The sequence below is a fragment of the Pteropus alecto genome, unplaced genomic scaffold (genome assembly GCF_000325575.1).
Source record: "Pteropus alecto unplaced genomic scaffold, ASM32557v1 scaffold92, whole genome shotgun sequence".
Classification (NCBI taxonomy): domain Eukaryota; kingdom Metazoa; phylum Chordata; class Mammalia; order Chiroptera; family Pteropodidae; genus Pteropus; species Pteropus alecto.
This window is the reverse complement of record NW_006432447.1, coordinates 13,250,497-13,274,417: the sequence shown is the minus strand read 5'-3', so window position 1 is coordinate 13,274,417 and position 23,921 is coordinate 13,250,497. Positions and strand designations below refer to the sequence as shown.

General features: G+C 33.2%; 1 protein-coding gene and 1 pseudogene across 2 annotated transcripts in view; one reads left to right on the top strand and one right to left on the bottom strand.

Annotated features, from left to right (window-relative positions):
• Nucleotides 1–29: 29 nt before the first annotated feature.
• Nucleotides 30–23,921, bottom strand: part of RAB5A (RAB5A, member RAS oncogene family) — a 28,656-nt gene continuing 4,764 nt past the window's right edge. For both annotated transcript variants that reach the window (XM_006907272.2, XM_015585800.2), the window contains exons 3-6: nucleotides 6,626–6,777; nucleotides 6,199–6,321; nucleotides 4,631–4,724; nucleotides 30–1,453 (exon numbers count right to left, since the gene is read on the bottom strand). In XM_006907272.2, coding sequence (XP_006907334.1) covers nucleotides 1,338–1,453; nucleotides 4,631–4,724; nucleotides 6,199–6,321; nucleotides 6,626–6,777 — 485 coding nt within the window. In that variant the 3' untranslated portion in view covers nucleotides 30–1,337. The remainder of the gene's footprint in view (nucleotides 1,454–4,630; nucleotides 4,725–6,198; nucleotides 6,322–6,625; nucleotides 6,778–23,921) is intronic.
• On the top strand, nucleotides 7,066–7,182 carry LOC112476013 (annotated as a pseudogene).

The window sequence follows — 23,921 nt, the reverse complement described above, 5'->3', positions numbered from 1 at the left end:
ATGCCAAAAAAAAAGAGAAAAACCAGTACTTGCTTTTTATACCACTTTATTCCAACCTGAGCACCTCAATATAAAACTAAACACTGGTGAACTGTTTTCCTTACTAATTCTGAATTACTGTAAATGTACAAGTTCTGCTAGCATTTCAACACTTAAATAGATTAAATCATCTCTGATACATGGTAGATTTCATATAATGAAAATACCTAAAACAATTAGTGCAATGTACTGAACTGATTGAAATAAAATGAACTTTGGAAAACAAGGCTGCAAAACTGTTACTAACATATTGCAATACTTATGTTACAAATTACCGGTACATTGTTTGTTTATGGTTCTAGCCGCATAGGAACAACTGAGGCCCCTTCTGTTCAAAGAGGGCAAGAAGGAAAAACATTAGCTGTTTTAATAACTGTACATTTTGTATACCTTTAAGCAACTCTTAAATATTACAGAAAAGTAAACATATGGAGACTACAATGCGGTACCCTATTTACAGTACAGCTGAAGATCAAATTTAAAATAATCAGGTCTGAATGTACATAATTGTTAGTGCATTGACTATATTAAGTCCGAAGGGAATAAAATCCTCTTCCCTGCCCCGAAATGACAAAACCTATGTAATGGCCAGCAGTGATTAAACAGAAATCACAGACACCTGGTTTGTTTCACTTCTGTGGAAGAGCTTACGTTTGAAGGGAACACTACCCATTAAGATGCATTTATCAGTTTTCATATTCTTAAAACAAGACAGGGTTACACTTTATTTTATTTTTACCTCATTTAAAAAAATAACAAGACTGGCTACAATTTAGATGCCACTAATGTTCATTTCCCCCTGGAAGATGTGGGACTGTCTTCTTGTGGCTAATTTGCTAAAATGTGGAATGTACACTTTAAATATGGATATTAAGAGAAATTACTGTAGCTAAGCATAATATCTTTAGAACCTGCTTCTAAAAAATGAATATTTTTGAAAAGCTCAATTATTTTAAGTCCAAATCTTTTTCATAGAACAGGCTGGTTAACTGTGGGTTCGGATAGTCATTTGTCTATATCCCTGGAGATGAGAAATGATTCCCCCTAACCTTCCAAGGAAATAAGTGTACACACAGCTCTTCTTTCCCCCTTCTACTGCTGAAACATTTGTCAGAGGGTCACATGCATGTTATTAAAAATTAAGTTCAAAACACTTAAAATAATTCTGTATTAGAAACTTGAATCTATCATAAGTCTCTTCTTTTTAGAAGTCATACTGAGCTGGTTAAATGCTCCAATTCCACTGTTATTGACATTTAGGAAGCAGAAGAATATTCCAGCTAGTTCAAACTGGAGGTTTAGTTACTACAACACTGACTCCTAGTTGGCTGCGTGGGTTCAGTAAGGTCTACTCCTCTTCCCCTGGCAGAATTTGCTCCTGGATTCTGTGGTTCATTCTTTGGCAACTTTTTAGCTGAGAGATAAATAATTAAAACACAATTAGAATATTCATATCACAATTACTTTCATCTGCTTACTTACAATCTTCCTTTCCATTTAGGTATTATCTCAAAGTATCACATAACCATATGTTCATTCTTTTCAAATGCTTATTGAGTATCTATTAAATACCAAAACATTGGGCATAGTCCTTAGGGAGTTTAGTGGGTTGAGGGAAGGGTAAAATGGGGACCAGGCGTTGACACGCATAAAAACTTAAGTTGATTAAAGCTATATTTAATTCTTCATATAGATATATTTAATATCGAAAAAGTTGTAATTTCATAATCATTAATACTTCTATTATTTAAAGAAAATCTAAGTTAATAAAGATGACGGCCAGCCAATACATTTATAAAGAAGTTGAGCTTGTATCAATGTCATCTCGACTGTGATAAATACTTTTTGGAACAAGTCAGTATATAAACAAATACCATCATCCCAGCAGCACTTTTCCTCTATTGTGTAATGTAATTATTACCCCAAATCACAAAAAATCATATCTCCTATTTTCTTTCTGGCTTTCAGAGATTTTACCCTTAACATCTACCATTTCCCCCTCTCTTATGGCTAACTGAGAAATCTAATTGGATTCACCAATAGCTCTAATGTAAGTGCAATTAATTGTTCCTGTGGCTCTCTCAAAAAATTATTTCCCAATTTTGAGTCAGATGAGTATGGCTTTCCACATCTGAACAAAGCCCCTCAATCAGCAGTTATGGCTTTAGCTCTGCTAAGGTCTGTACAACTAATGCTGTTCTCTGGAGCATGGCTCTCAAAGGTCTTTGATGTTCTTGCTTCACTAAATATTAAACATCTCTTAAGAGTACAGATTGTAAGGATGGCTAGACACACTGGTCTCTATTAACCTTGGGATAAACTACTATGGTAAGACTCTAACTTAACCTTAGCCTTGGCTCAGTTTACACAAAAGCTGAATATGCTCTACTTCAAAATCTGAATGTCTAGTTGTGTTTTAGATCTTTTATCCTTTGTTATAAAACTCCACATCGGTATTCATTATCGTTAGAATTCTGGATGCTGGGCTAGGCAATGGATCTAGGAGCCAGGAGCACTGAGGTTTGGGAAGAAAAGTCATCACTTTGAGCCACTTCTCTAGGAATTGCTCTAGGGATGGTAATATTAACAGTAATAAAATGGTAAATTTCCAGTCAACTGTAAACTTTATTACAATTAATATCAAGTTCTGTTTTGAGTGTTCATTTCTCCCCTTAGCATAATTTTCCAAGGGTTTTCTGTAATTAAGAGATGAGTGAAAAGGAAATAAACTGGAATAAAGAACTTTTATAATCTATTGGTTAATTTTTACTGTGAAGACATTTCTGGGATCTCAAAAGACATTGATTTCTACCTCATACCTTACTGAGTGTTACAAAAGTGAAGCTGGTGCTTTCTGTTTTTTTATGTGGATAACTGCAGCTTACCAATTTGTCCCTAAATTAATTTGGATTGTGAGAAGCTAAAAATCTTAGATCAAGTTAATAAATGTGTGTCAAGAAAGAAGACACTCAAGACCTTATAAAATTAAAAGCAGATGATAAATTTACTGTAGACTTTCTTCTATGAAATAAGTGTACTCCCTTTGGGAAGTCATCACATGTAAAAATATGAGTGTACTGTGTGATTTATTTAAGTTATTAATCTGGCAAAAGAAATAGAAAAGCCACAATTCAACTTACACTTGAGATTTCTTTCATGAAAAAAAAAAAAAACATTTTAATTTTAGAAAAATAAATGAACACTCTAATATTCTGACGAGAAAAATGACCTTACTAGCACATCTGAATAAAAAAATACAAATTAAATAAAGCCCATCTGGTAGTCTTAATACCATCAGAAAGTTTTAAAGTTCAGTATGATTTGAGGGACCAATTACTTCGTTTCCTGTTAACTTTTCAGATGTGGTTCTGGGTATAATCTGCCCATTTATAAAAAGAGCATACTGTTGCTCAATCCTTCACAACTGTTCTAGTATTTCTCTAATAACTCCAAGCCTGAATTTCTCAGGAAAATATTTTACACAAAAAAGAGGCAAGTTTTTTCCTAAATAAGACACCACTGAACTCTCACCTAGTGAAAGACATTGAGACAGTACTTGCAGCTTTTACTGAGTTTCCTTTAGCCTCCGAATCAGCTCTTAACAGACTTCAATATAAAAGAAGATTTTTTATTTGGGCATAGGAATGTGGATACCCAGTTAATAACCACTGCTGTGTAATAAAAGATGTTATGGGACAAGAAGAGTACCTGCACATGAATAGTGTGGAGGCAGAAAACTGAGAACGTTAAGTAGATTCTTCCCATAAAATCTGTACCTTAAAACTACTGGAAGGAGGTTGGGGGTCAATAAAAATACTTTTGTTATTGAAAAAAGGAAACTTCCTTATATCCATTCCAACTTCATTACCTAGAATCAAACACTAAGGAACAGCAAACATCCTCAATTGAAAGTACCTTAAAGAAAGGTAAGAGTGCTATGTAGGATCAAATGACAATTGAGGCCCTACAAAGCATGGATGTTTTGCTTTCCCTTTCTCTCTGTGCCTCGTGCTTTGAAACTTTCTCCATTACAATATTTGCATTAAAATAATCTATACATCTGTATACAAATGTATCATGTACTTTTCTGTGTTATTTGCCAATAATGATTTAAAAGGAACTTGAAAAACAAAAATAGTGCTCTGTTTAGAGAAAAGGACAGATGAAAATAGTTATAGATCAGTGAGAAAGAAATCTCATTATATCTACATGTTGCATTGAAAAATACTGCTCCGAGTTTCCTTCCTTTTATATAAAAAGTATGACCTAATAGAAATATACATTTACCCAAATTTCTCAGTGAAATCTTTACTGCTTGAACTATCAGCTCAAAGTCCAGGTTTTTAAATCACTTAGAAGAAACTAAACTGCAAGTATTACAACCTAATAGGTAATAATCTTTCAAATTTAATATGACTAAGTAATGCTTGGTGGAAGAGATCTAAAGTAGTTGTAGAATCATTAAAAGAAAAACATACACCAAAAAACCCCCAAAGAAAAAGAAAGAAAATCCAAGAATTTAAAGAGTCAAACCAAATAGCCCCAGTGTAACTTTTGCCTATATTTATTGTTGAAAAAAAGTTAACCTTACCTATTGCCATGAATATTTCATTTACATTCATTGATGTTTTAGCTGATGTCTCCATGAATAATAAACTGTTGTCATCTGCATAGGACTGTGCTTCCTGTTTATAGAACAAAAAAGTGATATATCCTTTGCATATACTAACCTGCCTTATTTTTTGTTATAGAAAAAAAAAAAAGACTTCCTTATTACTACTCCAACTTAATTATCTATAACTGACAACAATTATCATTAAAGGTAAAATAAAGGTAAGAGCGCTGTGTAAGACATGGTTAATTTTCTTTTTGCCTTAACTTCCTGCACTATCTCATTCTTATTAATCTGGTCTCACATTAAATCTGCTTTCAAATGACAATTTCTGGGGGTAGGGGAAAATTTACCCAATTTTAAATATAAAACTCTCTTTAATTGCTATGGCATATCCTACTTATGCTCATTATTTGCAATGAGGTCAAAGGGAAACTAAACACCTAACACTGGCTTCCCTCATATTTAATTCTAAATGACTTCTAAAAGCAACATTTAATTTTGAGTACATCATGAGTCATTCCTTTGAAAATTATATCATCATTCTACATTTTTTCTCATGCTTTAGTTTAGTTTACATGTATTATTGCCTTTGATCCTCACAGCTGTTGTGAAGAGCAATCAATTATCTTTCTAATTTAACAAGGAAAAAAATGATGTCCTTCTGAACTATTACACGACAGAATAACTTTTGACTAGAATTTAAGAGCTCTATCTACCATTCTATGCTCAGAAGGTAACTATCTTAGAAAGAGTAATAATTACTATACCCCACATGCTTGTCACCAGAATTAAATGAAACCACATGTGCAACATGCTCAGCTTACTACCTAATGGTGCAAGAACTACTCCCTTTCTCATAGTCCATGTTCTCTCCATCTACAGTCATCATCAAAAAAGATAATTTCCCATCACCAATATTATATATATGCATAATGGCCACACCCAAATTTCTTTGGTAGCGAAGCTACAGAACAGGAGAACAGGATAAGTTTTAAAATGTCTAACTAAAGACATTTGCTTTGCTTTAACTGACTGTATTTTATTTTACAGCAAGGAATATTCCTAATTAACTATATTAGATAACATTTTTTGAGCCTGGATTTTTTGAGCCTTTATTTTTTAAGGCCCTTTTAAGAACAAGTACGAGTATAGATTTATGTGTACAACAAATATCTAGGTATATGTGTGTATGTCTATGTGTGTTGATATTTATATATTATTAGATAAATAGATAAAGGTTAAGAAGGGTAGGAGGCAATTGGCTTTTACTTATTTCTGCACTATCTGTAAACATTTGCTTATTTTGTAATTGTTTAGGTCAACAAAATCTGAACTAATTTATATAAATTACATTTACATAAAGAAATTTAAAAATTCAGGTTTATCATGAGAAGCATTTTATTACATATAGTGTATCACATTTGTTTAATAAATTTGTGTTTTCTATTATTTGCATGGTTTTAAAATTATAACTATAGTTCACATGTGGATACAGAAAAAAAGTTTACAATAAATATGTGCCTTCAAAGTTAAATTCAACATACCTGGAAATCAACAGCTCTTTTATTTGCAAGGTCAGCCTTGTTTCCTGATAAAGCTATTACAATGTTAGGACTGGCTTGCCTTTGAAGTTCTTTAACCCAATTTTTGGCTCTGGCAAAGGACTCCTGGGAAACAAAGAAACAGCTATTTTGAGGCACAGGCTCAAAAAATGGTTAAGGAGCGTCTTTGTGAGACAAGGCTTTTAAGATTGCCCAATGGGACTCTTGGAAAGAAATTCTTAAAACTATTTATTATTTAAGACACTTTCATCTTACTTTTTTTAAAATCAGCTTTTCCAACTCATAAAAGCATTGGCAGAAATATAATGCTTGGGCTATCAAAAAGCTTTAAAAAAAACTTTAATCAAAATTCTGAATATCAAAAATGGATATTCAAACTAGTTTCATTATAGTATACACTTCTACTTACCTCATTTGTGATATCATATACAACTATGGCTGCTTGTGCTCCTCTGTAGTACATTGGTGCTAGGCTATGGTATCGTTCTTGACCAGCTGTATCCCATATTTCAAACTTTACTGTTGTGTCATCAAGACATACAGTTTGGGTTAGAAAAGCAGCTGAAAAAAAAAAAAGGCTGCAATAAGTTTATCATTTCCCCCTGATTATTTTCATAATACAGAAAATATCTGATATAGTGTGTACCTACAGTTAATGGTGGTTTTGAATACTTGCAAGATCTGTGCTTCAAAGCTGGATATATATATATATGTATGTTTATATATAAGACCTTCATAATAAAATCACAGATCGAAAGCTTCTTATACATTCTTAAGAAGTTTGTTATAATAAATAAGTTTAATAATTTTTTAAATTGTCTTATAAATTACAAATTTAAAACTGTAACAGTCTACGGCCATGCCACGCTGAATGTGTCCAATCTCATCTGATCTCAGAAGCTAAGCAAGGTTGGGCCTGGTTAGTACTTGGATGGGAGACCCCTAGGAATACAGGTGCTATAGGCATTAAAAAAAAAAAAATGAAACTGTAAAACAAGAAGAAATATATTTGTTGATATTCTTGAAAAAAATGAGGGGTGGGAAGGAATCAGCATACCTACCAACTACCACCTACACTGCCAAACCATGCCCCCTGCTCCGTTTCTTCTGGTTTTGATTGGCGTACTCTGGGGATTTAGTCCCAGTCCATTACTACCAAATTAATATTTTTGTTATGATTATTCCTTTAAAACATTATACTTTAATTTTTATAATCCTTATTACCGCAACCTAGACTCAATTTGTCAATTTGAGTCAATATTAACTTCTATTTCTTTCGTTCCTTGCCATAAGGATTTTTCGAATTTGTATTTTTTTACCTTTTTACAGATTTTAATTTTAACAATAAAGTATCATTTGATAACGTTTTTGCTTTTAAAATTAAGATGTTGCTATTAAAACTTGCGAAGTATTATTGTATCACTTATTTCTGAACTGCTTCTTCTATTATACTTCTAGAACATTAGAAGTAAAATATCTATTATAATTCTCTTGGCTCTAGGAATAAACATCAGTAAAGACAATGCAATGGTAATTTATGAAAAACAAATCAATTTATAATCAAGTGAAATAAACTTTAAAATATCAAATGTTAAGAGTAAATATCTAAGCATAGATAGCTGCACTAAAGATCTTATGAACAAGATCCACACATAGCCATTTTCTGCAGCATGTTGGCAAACAGCAACTACACTTTACAGTTCCTTTCCTTCACTAACTTTGATAGTTAAACTCCTGCTGCTCTGTTAAGTTGGTATGTTCCTCTCTTATACTTTCAGCTCAAGGTGTGGTATTCGACTCTTCCCAAATTGTCATGGGATTCAGTTACTAAAATTTTCTAAAACTCTGTTCTATTATGCAAGAAAATAACCCATTTCTGTAAATTGTAGCAGTTTATCTGGTGGTGTCAATCTTTTATAAGGGATTCACTAGTTAATATGAAATGTGCTGAATAAGCCAAGTCTAATTAGATATACGTCTTTTATATTAAATATAACATTTACTTTTCATGCTATTTATATTAGAGCAACTGGTTGCTAGCAATTTTGCAAACATTATCATTGGAAATGTATTTTGAACCACATTCTAATGAATATTTCTGTGAACTTACAAGTGTAGTCCTACTTAAATATATTCTAATTCATCAAACTTCTTTTACCATATAAAATATCCATTTTCTAAAATCCTGTATCTATGGTAAAGGATACCAAGAAAGCACTATGTCACTTTTTCACTTTCATGAAAGGCTTTCCTGTAGAATCAAAAAATATTTTTGAACACTTAAAATTAAGCCTCTAAGAAGACATTACTCCTTTTTTAATAAAAGGAAAAAAAGGAAAGGAATGGATCATAAAATATAAGCCTTTTCTCAAGAATAGTTTGATGCCACTTGAAAAAAACTGGGCTATAATTTGCAATTCAGACTTTGTTTTCTCTTTTCTATGACCACAAAGTATACTGGTAGTACAAATGTTAATTTACACTTCCATAAGTCAACTCTAGGCTCAGGGAAATATTAATGTTGCCTTAAAGGAAATGTGATCTGATTCTCAAACCAGATAAATATATCACGAAAGGCTACTAACTTTTTATAAATACATGTACAAAAATGACAAATAAAATACAAGCAAAGAAATGCCAACAAATACATTAAGAAAACAGCTTATGACCAAATAGATTCTTTCACAAAGCTATTATACCAGTAAGCTAAAAAAGAAAACATATTGTTTAAATAAATTACAAAAGGGTGTTAGAGTCGATATCCATTTCTAATAAACACAGATTTTTTCTTAAAATTTATCAAGTGTCCATTCCGCCCTTAAGCCTGAAATCAGCATTCTGCTTAACAGCAAAGCTCTTAGGCAGCCTCTAAATCTAGAAATCAAACAAAAATGCCCACCATCACCATTATTTAACATCATTTTGAATATCCATATAATGATAAAGGTAATAAGTTACTGGAAAGAGACATCATTTGGAAGAGAAAAGACTGGAATGAAAATCCAAAGGCATCAGCTAAAATAAAGCAGATAATAATGAGTTCTTAAATTGGCTAAAACAAATCAAAGTCAACAGCCTTACCGTACACTGGCAATAACCAGGTTTTCATTGTTATGCTGAGAATGGATCCCAATCATGTTAACAAAGAGCAAGAACAATCAATTCACTCAACTTTTCTTAGAAACCATTCTTCATCTCACCCTATTTGGTAGCTCCTACCTCGATGCTCCCAGACTTCCCTGCTGCACTAACATGTTTCACACTTATCTTCGAAAAAAATTAATATTATCTTTTTCTTCTCCTACACTAGTACTTCCATGAGAAATTACTATTAGTTATTCTCCTCCATACTTAACATCTAATATAAATCCCAGTTCACATAAATGTTCAAAATGTTTGCTAAAAGAGGTTCATTTAAGGTATATGGCACTATTTGGGGGTTATTTTAGCTACTGTTTGAATAGACAGTTCCCAAATGTGAAAAAAATTGACATTTCAAAAGGCCTCTATTCAAGTTATTACATAATAAAGTCTCAAACGAAATACCATCAATATCTTTTTAACAGTAACATTCTGTTGTTGTTCATGTGGTATGATAGAGCATAATTTTGGGGAAGGATAAAAAGACCAATATTAGAGGCCAAGGGAATGAGTTTTAGGGTACAACAAAAACACATTAAAACAAGTGTTGTAGTGCCATGAGGGCAAATACTATAGGAAGAGAATCACCCAGTATTATTATAGAGATTATGTATCGCCAAGATTATCACGATTCCCCAAAGTTCTCAAGTTTTCAAATACTACTACAGCATTTAATTTCCCCCATAAAATTCAGTGAAGTACAGCTGACACCTTCAAATCCTTAGAGCTTCTAAAAAGACATTAGTTATTTACAAAGTTATAAAAACAAATTCTGACACTCAAAATAAACTACTACATAAATACTGTAGCAACATTAACCAACCACAAACTTACCTGAATCTGCAAAACCACTTTAATATATCCAAAACGTCTATTTTCTGGCTAAGAACCATCACTTTCTTAGACCTCTTCATTTTCTCTTCACTTCCATCACCAGCACTAGCAGTTGGTTTTCTTTTCGGGCTCATATTTCACAAAGAAACAGCTTTTATCACTTCGAGAGTTACTGTGTACGCGACGACAAGTAGAGAAAAACAAAGCTGCGTTGAGATGCGGGTGCTGGCCTGTCTAAAAGGCTCCCTCTTTGAGCTAAATGATCAGTTCCTCCTATTTGCAAGCCTGGCAGCAAGCAAATAACATTTCAGTCTCAGCAAAACTACAAATTACTGAATCAGAGACCTTGGGGTCAGCTGAGAATACCTCAAACTGTAAATGTTAAATCTGCAAATATCAAAGGCCTATAATGTGTAAGACTTTAATAAATTATAAGCAAGGAGAAAACACTACAATAAGAGCAAGGGAAAGAATATCCAAATCGATAGCATTAACCAAAAGCTAACAACTCAGGAAAAAAGTTTAACAACTGATTCCACATGAATTAAACAGAAGGGTGAAAAAGAAAAACCAAAGAACCAGTATCACCCCAACCCTCAACTTATCATTTATCAAATTTTAAATGAAGAAGTACTTTATTATAATTGACCAAAAATCCTGTAATATGACTATCAGGTTTGATTACATAAAACTCGGAGACTTTAGGTTTGCAAAACATGTGTCAAACACAGGGGAGAACATATTTAGAAAAATTTCTACAATGAATGTTAAGATATTAACTTTTAATACGTGGAAAGCTCATATAAATCTTATGAAAATCTCCAAAAGCATCAAGGATAAGAGTGTAAAGAAAATCCACAGAAAAAGTCAGTATCAATAGTATCAAGTTTATCTCCTTACTAAAAAAAACAAAACAAAAACAAAAACAAAAACCCCACAAAACGTGGCAGAAACAACCATGGCTGGTGATACTATATAATTGTTTTTTTGGAAATAATTTTGTCAACCGGGTAAAGCCATGAAAATGCTGATACTTGTTAACCTATTATATCATGGACTCTCCAAAAGATGGCATGGGGGAGGGGGAATAAGAGAGTAGGGTGAACAAATCTTTATGCTAAAAGAATTTTTATATTAAATAACTGGAAGCAACCTAAATGTATAAATGAAGAGACACTGGTAGCTTGGTAAGTATGAAATAGCAATTAAATTAAAAGTGGTTATAAAATGACCTATTTAATTGCCTAAAAAGTGAACAAAAACAAATTCTCGGTAAGAATAAGGTCTATCAACATAAAAACGAGTAGAAAAGCACAAAAGAAACTAAAATAATAGTAGTATCTCCCATAGTTGAATCATGACTGAATTTTCTCCCTTATGTAAAATTTTCAGAAGTGGTGATTTGAGGCCCTATTAAAACTAAAAGAATATAAACTGCTAGAGAGGGGAAAGGCCTTGTTCAAGATCTCAGTAGATCGGGAGCTTGTGGTCATCAAATTCAAGCTAAAGATTGTTTGGAAGTGATGCACTAGGGAAGCAAAGGTTTTTAGGGCCAAGGAATTCAATAAATAAATTCAATGGATTTGGATCAAACTTCAAAATGATTATCCGATCAGGAATAAGGATGGCAGGAATTAACTAAATGACATCAAGAACCAGGTACCAAAGTTATCAGTGAAGGTAGAAGTTAGTATTCTGGGAAAATGAGTATCAACAGCAGTAGTCTAATACAATACATTTTCTCAGAGAGATGACACCACTGACTTCAGAATAAAATTGTACACAAACGAATATGTGAATGGTTCAGAGCTGAAAACGGGCAAAATAAAAACTAAGGCCATTTTAATTTCCCATTAAAATTGTATATGTATATATGCGGGAGTACTCAGTAGATTATGGCAGCAAAGAAGACCAGTATTAAGGGAAATTATTTCAATAAATATGAGGAAGAGAAAAAAGGGGATAAAAATAGATTAGGGCACAGAGAAAGCATATACACATGACTAAACTCAAATAAAAAATATCCCAAATACCTGGCAACAAGGTAAAAATTTGCTATTTAATATATAGAAAATGGCAACATTCTCCCAAATAAATTCATCTTATGAGATGATCTATAAATATCAGTCATGTAAGACTAATTCTTAAAAATCAATGAGCATCTGGTAAGGGATTGATATGAGACTATATAAAAAACACTTACAATGCAACAACACAAAAAACCCAAACAACCCAATTTAAAAATGGGCAAAGGACTTCATTAGACATTTCTCCAAAGAGGACATATGAATGGTCAAGAAGCACTTGAAAAGATGCTCAACATCACTAAATCATTAGGAAAATGCAAATCAATATGATAGAGTTACCACTTCACACCTATCAGGATAGCTATTACCAAAATAATAGAAAACAAGAGTTGGCAAGGATGTGGAGAAATTGGAACCCTTGTGTATATGTGGTAGGAACATAAAATGGTATAGCTGCTATGGAAAATGGTATAGAGATTCTTCAAAAATATTAAACATAAAATTGGCAGATGATCCAGTAATTCCACTTCTGGATATACCCAAAAGATGTGAAAGCAGGGACTTGAATAGATATTTGTACACCAATGTTCGCAGCAGCATCATTTACAACAGTAAAAGGTAGAAGAAACCTAATAATCCAACAAAGGATAAATGGATAAGCAAAATGTGGTATTATACATGATGAAATATTATCTTGCCTAAAAAAGGAAGTAAATTCTGACACACTGCAATTTAGATGAACGTTGATGACATGCTAAGTGAAATAAGCCAGCCACAGAAGGACAAATAATGTATAATTCCTATTACACGAGGTTCCCAGAATAGCCAAATTTATAGAAAGTAGAACTGTATTTGCCATGGGCAGGGGTAGGTGGAAAATGGGAAGTTATTGTTTGGGTAGAGTTTTCACTGGAAAAAGATGAAAAAGTTCTAAAGATAGACAGCAGTGAAGGTTGTACAACGTAAATGTACTTAATGCCACAGACCAGTAACCACTTAAAAATGGTTACAACTGTAAATTTTATATTATGCATATTTTGTCACAACAAAAATAATTCAGCAACATCTAAATAATCATTATCAAATGAACTGCAATCATGGGAAATATTAATTATACATAAAGAAGAGTCCATGAAATTAAGCACAATAAGGTAAAGATTAAGAATCATTTCTCTAACATTGTAAGACTAATTCATGTAATTTTTTCAGAAATAATCCAAGAGTAACAGAAGTCTTTTTTTATCTATCATAACTTGCCAGTTACCCTAAAAGGTCACTCAACTCTCTTAAGGTAATTCGCTAACCAGAATAAAAGCTAGTCACATGCCATCAATTGAACATTGTCATACTAGTATTTCTGATAGCACATCAATGTACATTGTTTTAAAATTAAGTCTGAGGAGTGAGTTTGGTTATTATGTAGTGCCCCAAACCTGATCATCCTAGAATGAACTGATAAAACCAGTATTTGAACCTTCAAGGCTAAGAGCCTATGGCACAAAGGCACAATCTCTATAAAAGTCTTTACTCACTAGATTAGATTGATCTAACAAGGATGTAACAAATACTGAATTGGGAAGCAGAATGAAGGTACACATTGTAAAGAGGAATGGTGAAGAGATGGGAGAAAGGGAGAGGTTGTTACAATTAGTTATCAGACTACTATAGGAAAGAGGCATAAGAACTACACAAATTAACTAAATATTAAACCAGGTTGTATTCAGAGCCTGCTACCTGTTGCTAGACATGGGAAACCTGACTGATGAGCATAAAGCAAGACCACGGGGAACCTACAGAAAGACTACTGCTAATATTGCTAATCACTACTCTCCCATGCCTTTAACACTGCATATCCATATCCTGAAGGGAAAAGATATAAAACTGAATTCCTTGAACACTCGGAGTCTCTCATTCTGTCTTTGAGAGGAAACCATGTCTGCGTGTGGAGCATTATTTCTTTCCTTATAACATTTCCTTATGTCTCCAACTCTGGCTTGTGCTTGAATTCTTTCCAGGGTGTAGTCAAAGACCCTCTCCCTTGGTTTAGGGCTTGAGTCCCCACTCGGGGGAATCAGCCCTGTCCTGCATCAAGACAATGTTCCCCCCAAAATATCAACATAGAAAAAAGATAATAAAATTAACTTTAAGGGATATATGTCTATAAAAGACATTTTACCCATGGACAATAGATACTTTATTATGTAGTTTAAATAGTTTTAAATTCCTATAGTGTGCAAGGAAAATGACTTCTGGTTTCTGGTTCTACATGTAAGTTTAGAAGTCACCACTTCATCCTGACAAGCTGAACAAACTAAAAATCAATAACTCTTCTTGGATATGTAAGAGAAGTGAGGTCACAAGGTAATCTGTTGTCCTCAAAACTAGAGAGAGACAGGTGGATACAGAAAATCACATCTCAGAGCAGAAATCCAAACCAACTGACAAACTACTGGAGGTTAAGTGTGAACAAGTTTGAGTTAAAAATTCCAGAGTAACACAGTTATAGGGGGCCGCCATGCTTTTGTGAGTTTTACCTCCAGGAACTTGACCAGGTTCTCACATTTTTGTTAAACATAACAAAAATTCTCTCATGCTTCTGGCAGGGGGAAGGGAAAAGGTCTCATTTTGAAATAACTCAGACCACTCTATTTTTCTTAACAAGGCCTGCCCTCAAGAGCAACTAGTTAATCTGAGCATAACCTGCTGGGGTGTTATCAGAGTCTGACCTGGGGAAAGTAATACCCAACTCCAGCCAACTCTAGCCTTTCATGTGGGGAAGGGAAATATCTAACTCTAGTCCACTCTGGCTATCCGGTACCATCTAAGGGATGGAGGGTGGAAAGAGAAACTGACAAACACTTGTGAAGTTCACTGTCCAGACACATAGGTTCACTAAAAGACAGACTTAATCATAAGACTATAGAACGTTTCTCCTCCCAACTCTCCACATTACTAAATGCCTATTTACAACAGCTGTTTTTATCCACTACATCATATCCAGCTAGTACGAAAAATTACAAGGCATACTAAAAGGCAAAACACAGTTTGAAGTGACAGAGCAAGCTTCAGAACCAGACAAAGGGGTGTTAGAATGATCAGACTGGAAATTTAATAAGGGCTCTAATGGCTAAAGAATACAGCATGCAAGAATACGTGCACAGTGTCAGCAGAAGAGATGGAAATCTTAAGGAAACAAACAAACAAAAAATGCGAGATCAAAACCACTGTAACAAATGGAAGAATGCATGTGATGGACTTAGAAGATTGGACATAGCTGAGCAAAGAATCTCAGGCCTTGAGAACATATCAATAAAAATCTCCAAAACTGAAACAGAGGGAGAACAAAGACTTAAAAAATAGAACAGAATATCCAAGGACTGTGGAACAACTACAAAAGGTACAATGTATTCATAACGGGAATACCAGAAGAAAGAATGGAAAAGAAATATGTGAAACAATAGTGACTGAGAATTTCCCCAAATTAATGTCAGACACTAACCTACAAATCCAGGAAGCTGAGAGAACATCAAGAAAAATATCTATGCTTAGGCATATCGCTTTCGAACTATAGAAGATCAAAGATAATGTCCAGGCTATTTTGCAAAGAACGCTTCCTTCTCCCTTCTTAGTATTACCCCTTCTCCTTTTGGTTCAAGAACCCAGCACTTAATGTTTCCCAGACCTTAAGGGAATCTCCCAGACCTTTAAAACATCAGTGGCCTTGAAAGTGACTCTTTAATACTACCAATAAGCCTATCTAGTAAGTGAACTCAAAAGTTCTAATATCTGAGAATTTTACAACATAGGAACGAAAAGGGGCATATTAAAGAAGGGAGAAGAGGCAGGGAAGACTCTAACCCCAGAGTAACAGTCACAGGAAACCTGTAGTATCAGAATACAATTATCTGTGCCAAGTAATGCCCAAAGAAATTGGGAGTAGCTCTAAGGGAGGAAAAAAGTGATGGGAAGACTGAAATCCTTTTGATCCCACAATAATTAAATTATTTTTGGTTCAGTAACCACATCTAGAAATTGATCTTACAGAAGTAAGCCCAGAGGGGAAAAAATTCCATTAAAATATCCATTAGATGATTACCTTAAACAGCAAACAAAAAAATAAACATTAAATGTTCAATAATAAGGGTACAGTTAAAAAATAAGGTAAGATTACCGGTTATTAAAATAAATATGAATACAATCCAGATAGTGAGAAATATCATTAATAAATGAAATGGAATACAATGGTATTACTATTATAAATGAACCTATATAAATATATCATGAAGTTATAAATAGTTCACAGAGAAAGGAATCACCATGGGCTCTAAAAATATGAAAAGATCTTTGACCTTGCTCATAATATGGGAAAAATGCACATAAAAAAAGCAGAGATCAATGCATATAAGGAGAGTAAAGATCTACAAGTATAATACCTTGAGTTAGTAAAGTAGGGTAATAGGTATTCTGTGCATTGCTGGCTGGAGGGCAGTCTGGAAATATTTATTAGGATTACAAATGTATATAATCTTTGACAAAACAATGAATGTCTAGGATTTTATACTACAGAAATACTTGGAATATGTGAGAAATCACTATGAATTATTCACTGCAGCACTTAACAGCCAAAAATATAAAACAATGTGCAAATCCACAACTAGAGAACTGATTATATATTAAACATAATCCGTGCAATGGAATACTGCTGCAGCCAAGAAAAATAAGGACCCTCTTAATGACATGGATAGATCGTTGGCAAATTGTATTTTCCAAGATAGCTGCAATAAGATTTCCCACAATGCATTCTTCTTACAGCAGGACACTGACACACCTTCCTCAAATCTGTAGGAGTCTGTGACCAGAACATAATTGAAGCTACCTATGTGACTTCTTGGGCTAGGTCATTTTAAAAGGCCACCCAGCTTCCATCTGGTCCTTTTGGGACATTCATTCTTGAATCTAGCCATCATACTGGGAAAAATTACAAGCCAGGTGCTGAGGCCCCAAACAACAGTCAGCCTCAGCTGCCAGATATAATGAAATGATTCTAGTCCAGCACTGATTATAACCCATGAGAGATTAGAAAACCACCTACTAAGTCTACTCAACTCCAACAACCATGATATAATAAAAAGGTTTTTTTTAAAATTACTAAGTTTTGGGGTCATTTATTTCTGAGCAACAGATAACTGTAATAGTATTAAAGTGAAAAATAAGGTTTACTACAGTAGGCCTAATATGTTTCAAATTGCATAAAAGGAGAAATACACAGATTTGACTATAATAGTAACTTTGCAAGAATATGCAACAAAGTAACATTGTCTCTGGGGAAAAGAACTGAGTGGGATAAGAGAAGATGGGAGGGAGACTTCAATGTCAACTGTTTAAATTTTGACTCACAAGACAAAATTAATGAAAAAGTAATAAAAATTAAAAACAAGATGCATGTGGATGGCATAAAATGAACACAGTGGTGGTAATTCTGGAATATGGGTTATTTGAATTTTTATTTCAAGATATTTTCACATTGTTTTCCTTACAGTGATATGTAAAGGGCTCCATATATCAAGCACTACACGTTTTACAACAGAATGCTTATGTTATGCTTACCCTAACTCTAACTTTGAACCAGTTTTTCTAGTCTAATGGTTCTTGAGCAATTTGGGAAAACAGAAGGAAAAAAGACATACACACAAAATCAATCCTGAATACAGGTAGCACTGAAGAAAGCTTTGTCTTCGATCTCAGCTGTCACTTAGCTGTAAAAACTCTGGCAAATCACTGCTGTTGACCAGTTTCATCTATAAAATTAGTATTTCCTCATATAGCCATGGTAAGGTCCAGATGAAACTTGTGAAAATGCTCTGACTGCATCACATAACATATAACCATTAAAAAATTATGAACTATCTTAAAATTACCCTATATTTTCTAGAAGTCTAAAATTTACAAATTACTTATGAATGCGACAGATAAGAGTTACCATTCCCTAAATTCAAACCCTTTGATATTAAAGTAACTTTTGTGTCAAGGTACATTCATGTTATACCTCAAATAAAATTGATATCAACTAAGTAGAATACCTTCTAGCTCTAGTTTAGTGCAAAGATAACTATTTTTTGACTGAGAAATGCTGAAGGTGTACAATAATTCTATAGGGACTAGATGCCTACAACATCAGATTACTCTCTTCTTTTTGAGTCCGAAGAGTATTTTCAACTGTGGAAACAGGCTAAAAAAAGACCATAAAAGACTCCTTCCTCATCCTGCTTCTAGCCTGCCTCCGCTATATTACACCTTGAAAAAAGGATGAATGCTGTTCACTAACACTTACTTCAAATATAGGCATACCCAGGAGATACTGAGAGCTCTGTTCCAGACCATTACAATAAAGCAAGTCGTTATATTAAGACGAAATATGCCTGTATCCTGTTTTGCAACTTTTGTAAACTATAAGGATGTTTACTCATTTCCGAAATTCAGTAACATTCTCATCTCGAGGAATTTAGTAATTTGATGGCTAGAGCTGACAAAAGGCTCAATGATTCCAAATGATGTTATCCTATAATAAATTAATTCAACAGGCATAATAATCAAGACTGCGTATAAGTAACATCACATTAGTGTTAGACCCAAAGGGGAAAAGGAACATTTTTCAAACACAAAGCTTCTTGTATTTTTAAAAGCCAGAATTTACTGTATTAAGAGCAAATTTTAAAAAAAGCTTCCCACCCCACCACACCCCTTGACTATTAGTCAAAACCAAGTGTCTTTCATGTCCCTCTCTATGAAAAAGGTCAATTATATAGAAACCTTAAATATTCAGAAGAGTCAAAAATAGGAAGGTAGCAAAAATAGGACTGAAAGCACACAAAATGGATGTCAGAAAGTCCATGCACCAAAACTTGTGCAAAATTATAGACTTCTTTAGTAAGTAACTTAGAATACACTTCTTTATGTGTATTCTTTTGAGATATAGATAATAAATGACAACAAGAAGATCAGTTGGAAATTTAGGCTTAATTTAACAAGTAGTATGTAATACCACTTTTCACTACCTTAAGTGTACTCAATCTGTCTCCCATACTAAACCATGAGGTCATCTTTGATTTCTAGTACTTAGTACAGTGTTAAAAGTTTGGTAAATTTGTTGAGTAAATGAACTTCAAAGAAGCTTAATAATCTTATTTCCCAGTAGATAGCAGACTAAAAGCAGCAAATCAGTGCACCAAGAGAGGCAGTCACTGTAGTTAGAGCTAACTGGCAAATCATTCTATCAAACAGCTTCGAACACTTCAGCAGCACCAAAGGACATCAATAAATTAAGACAAGGTAAAAACTGATGTTCATGATCCCAAAATGTGAAATAAATTTTAAGAGGGGAAACAAAGAGGTTAAATTGTATTGTGTTGTTTAATGTGGAGAGTACATACTTTTAAATAGAAAGTTGTATCTAGAAGAATTCTTATTTAGTTCAGTGTACTCATTTTACAAATGTGTAACAGGGCTCACATGTTTATGTAACTAGAATCAAGCTTACTGTCTCCGAATTCACAGCAATGTTAAACTAGCCATATATGATAACATTTTAATCTAGGATGCTGGAGAATAACAGATATTAAGACTATTAAATTTTTTTTAGGTTATAACTGGTACAAATTGATATGTCAACTCTCTACCAACTTCTATGATAACATAACCTATTTCGAATACTGAGTATGTATTTTCTAAAAGAAAATTATATTATGCATAAATATAATATTCTTTCACTTGAAACCAAATGATTAACTTCCACACATTCTAACTCTTGGTGTATTAGAAAGAACAATGTATATTTCAAAAAAAAAAAAAAATCATTTTTCTCATGAATCAAAAACCATATACTGGTAATCTGTCTTTAGGTCTTCTGTCCTTTCTCAAAAGTGCTTTTAATTGAAAACAATGTACAGATGCAAAAAGATAAAGGTACATATTATAATTATACAAACAAGTCTTTCTGAAGGCTAACAAGTGAAGGGCAATAGAAGAAAGCCACTGCAGGAAAAACATGAGTTATTCAGATATAAATTTTCTGGCTGGTGTTTATTTCTCAGTTTAGGAAGTGACTTTAATATCTGCATACATGTAGTACTCTATTTAACTGTGTAATTTATTCTGAGAAAACATCCACAAACAACTTAGTTAATGCGGGTGGCATACATTTAATGTAATATACATGATTAACCAGTTTTGTGAAAACCAGTAAGTGGGGAAAAAATTAGTAAGAATTAGCATACAGAATTTTAAGAAACTTAGTTGTAAATACTCATGTTATCTACTTGAACAAATCTACAAAAACTTCATTATTAGGAAAACTCAAATTTAGAAAGCACTTGCTTATAAAATTTTTCTCTTATTTGTTCTTATAAATTTCAATGAGAAACTATTTTCTAAGAGAAGAACATCTGGACATAAAATTCTTGAACGCTGTTAAATTCTAAACAAATGTTATGCATTAGGTAGAACAGTCATGATTCCGAAATAATGCTATGTCATGAGAGTATAACAAAACTATCATCAGTGATAAAAATGACTCAGCCAAAATTAAGTGGTGATGGTAGTGGAAACAGCTAACATTTAATTAGCATTTTACTGTGCTAGGCATTGTACTAAAAAATTTATATGCACTTGCATTTAATCTTTACAAAAAAATCTTTTAAGTTAGGTACTATTAATTCCATTTCATGGGAGAAGGAAAATAAAGTTGGGTGTGACTTGCTTAAGATTATGCAGCTGGTACATACTAAAGCTAGAATTTAAAATCAAATAATGTAGCTAGAGTCCCCCACTTTAGCTGTAATACTTGACTCGAGACAAATAAAGTAAAACAACGAAAGGCTGTGTTAATAATAACTTTGAAACCAGCCTTGTTTCTCTTAATTTTAACAATAATTTCTTTTCCTATTAGATGTCTTGGGGTATAAACAGAGAAACAAGTTCTGCTAGCCTCTTAGAGGAATTTGGATGTATGTTAAATGTAGAAGAGAGCAGCACTGGTATAGATGATTGAAAACTAGAATACACTTAACTCCTTTCCTAGAGACAAGGCAGAGAGTGTCCTTGATGGGAAGAGAAGGACCATGCTCTTTTTTAAGGAGGCCTAGCAGGTTACTTTTCATAGAAAGGGATTCCCATACAAAGAGATTCAGGTGATATGTGGTGTAACCAGCACACAATAATTGTAATTCTCAAGCTGAAAGCTGAATAAACAGTATTTTTAAAAATTCTACTAAAACCACAGTTTAAAAAAATAGAAAAGCAATTATTCCATTGTGGGAGACCAACATTAGTGTAAACGTAATATTGACTACTCAGAACACAGAAAGCAGTGGTTCTCAAACTTTAGCATGCATCAGAATCATCTGGAAGATGTGTTAAAACTTAAAAGATTACTGGTTCCACTCCAGTGCTTTGTTTCAATATAGGAGTATGCATTTTCAGCAAGTTTCCAGGTAATGCAGCTGCTTCTTGAACAGGTTAACAACTCTTTATGAGAACTACTGCTCTAAACTAAAGCTCAGAAATTACAGTACCAGGGAGAAAAATGTCAATATTCTCATGTACAGTTCTATATACTAAATCTTATACCACATAAAACACTTGATGATTAGTGCATACAAAATTAAACTGTGATATCAAATATCTATCTCTCAAAAGAAAAAAAAGGCTGAATGACTGCATGCTATTTCATTGTATATTCGTTTTGCCTTATACCGAGGATTCATTTATTTATAAATATCATATAAATGCCTTTTTAAAAACAAATACTGCTTTTTTTTTTTTGATGAGAAACTCACTAGAAATATTTAAATTCTCCAGGTATCCAAAGTGAAAAATGCCAGCTCTATCATCCAAAAGTATTTACAGAAGAGCTATTGAGCCTCCAGATGAGACTGCAAGTAAAGAAGACAACTCTCTGAGCATAATGCTCCTTGCTAGCATTCTGGGCTAGACAAATAATAAGATAAATGTCATATAGACTTTAAACCTCTACCAATAAACTAGACCCTCGAAAAGTCGTAAACACACCACTTACCTAGCTAATCTCAAGCACTTGTAAGTGCTATAGGGTCGAGGCACAGGGGTGTGGGGTATGGTGAGACAACATGGATTCTTAAATCAAGCTATCATGCTTAGAAAGAACCACACAAACTAAAGAAACTTTGATATTCTTGATGAATACAAGGTTCTAGAATACACAAATTCAAGAGTGCGGCATCTGATTTCCACCTTAAAGCACAATGAAACAGAGATGAAAATTTGAGTTCAGGCCATAACTAATGTTACTAGATAAAAATGGTCAGGTAAAAGATAAAGAACAGATAAATGTAAAACATATGGCCAGGTTCATTTGTCAGATAACTGTTATCACACATCAGCCAAAACACAAATACATATTACTTTCAAGTTAAGGACCTTTGATGTTGATCAGTAGATAGCTCAAACCTTGAAATTCTTGAATGCTTAGAATCTACTATAGTCCCTAAGGATGAAGAGCTGTTAGCAAAGAGCATGAAAGAACAGTGCTCACTATATAAAAATATCCGATCAACATATCTTAAACCTTAAACTTAAAGAATGTTTTACGTTAATTATACCTTAAAAAAAAAATGCCCAAAAAAACAAAAAAGTGCTCACAGCTGTAATAATGGCACTGTTATATCTTCTGAAGATATTGTGTTCACAGTGAAAAAGTATCCAACAGTCAATAACTGAAATTTGAATGTAAATTCTTTTTAAAGTTGGTTTTAAAAGTCAGATTTAATCTGTACAAATAGAAAATATTAGAGGCTTTACACATAGGAATAAAAAACCTTTTGAAAAATTCATTAATAAAATGTAGACAATATAATTGGTATTAAATGGAAATATAAATTATATATATACATACACACGTATCAGAGGATATGGATACTTATAATGCACTGCTATGGGGTTAAATGTTTCTTTTAAATGTCCTTAAAGTATCATTAAGAAAAAATACACTTAGAAGATGATTGGAGTATCCAAAACAAAAACAAAAAAATTCTATTCGGAGGCTCCTCAGGCTTCAGTAAACTTTTTCCAGGAATTACTATTCTTTACTATAGTACTTCAGTGTTTTTATTATTTTAATATGTAGTGTAAAGTGGAGGAGGGTAGCATATTGCAAGTCCCAAACCTACTTGGCCAGGTAGTTAGCCTGGAATTCATACGTACTTTGGGAAATGCTGCCACTGACAAGCATTTGCCAAGGAAATAGTTACGGTAACTTTATGCACCAGTTTATGGTGGGTAGACATGACTTAGCAGTCTTTAAAGCTCTTTCTATCATGTGGGCCCGCTAGGTTTGGCCCAATTTGCTTTCTGGAGGAGGCTAAACCTTGAGAGGTATCATTTCATCACTAAACAAGACATATACATCTATTGACAAAGAAACCACAAAAAACGTATACTACATTGTTCATTAAACTTTTTAAAATACCAAGATTTTTTGACTCAAAATAACAGCTCCATGATATGGACTACATTTTGTGATGCTCACCCATTATAAAAAACATAAAACACTAAAATGATATAACACTGTAACATGATTACACAAACATAAGAGGGTGACAAATTCTAACGAACTGCTGAGACTATTAAAGTGGAAACAGCACTTATCTAGTATATTTCTTATATGTAGGG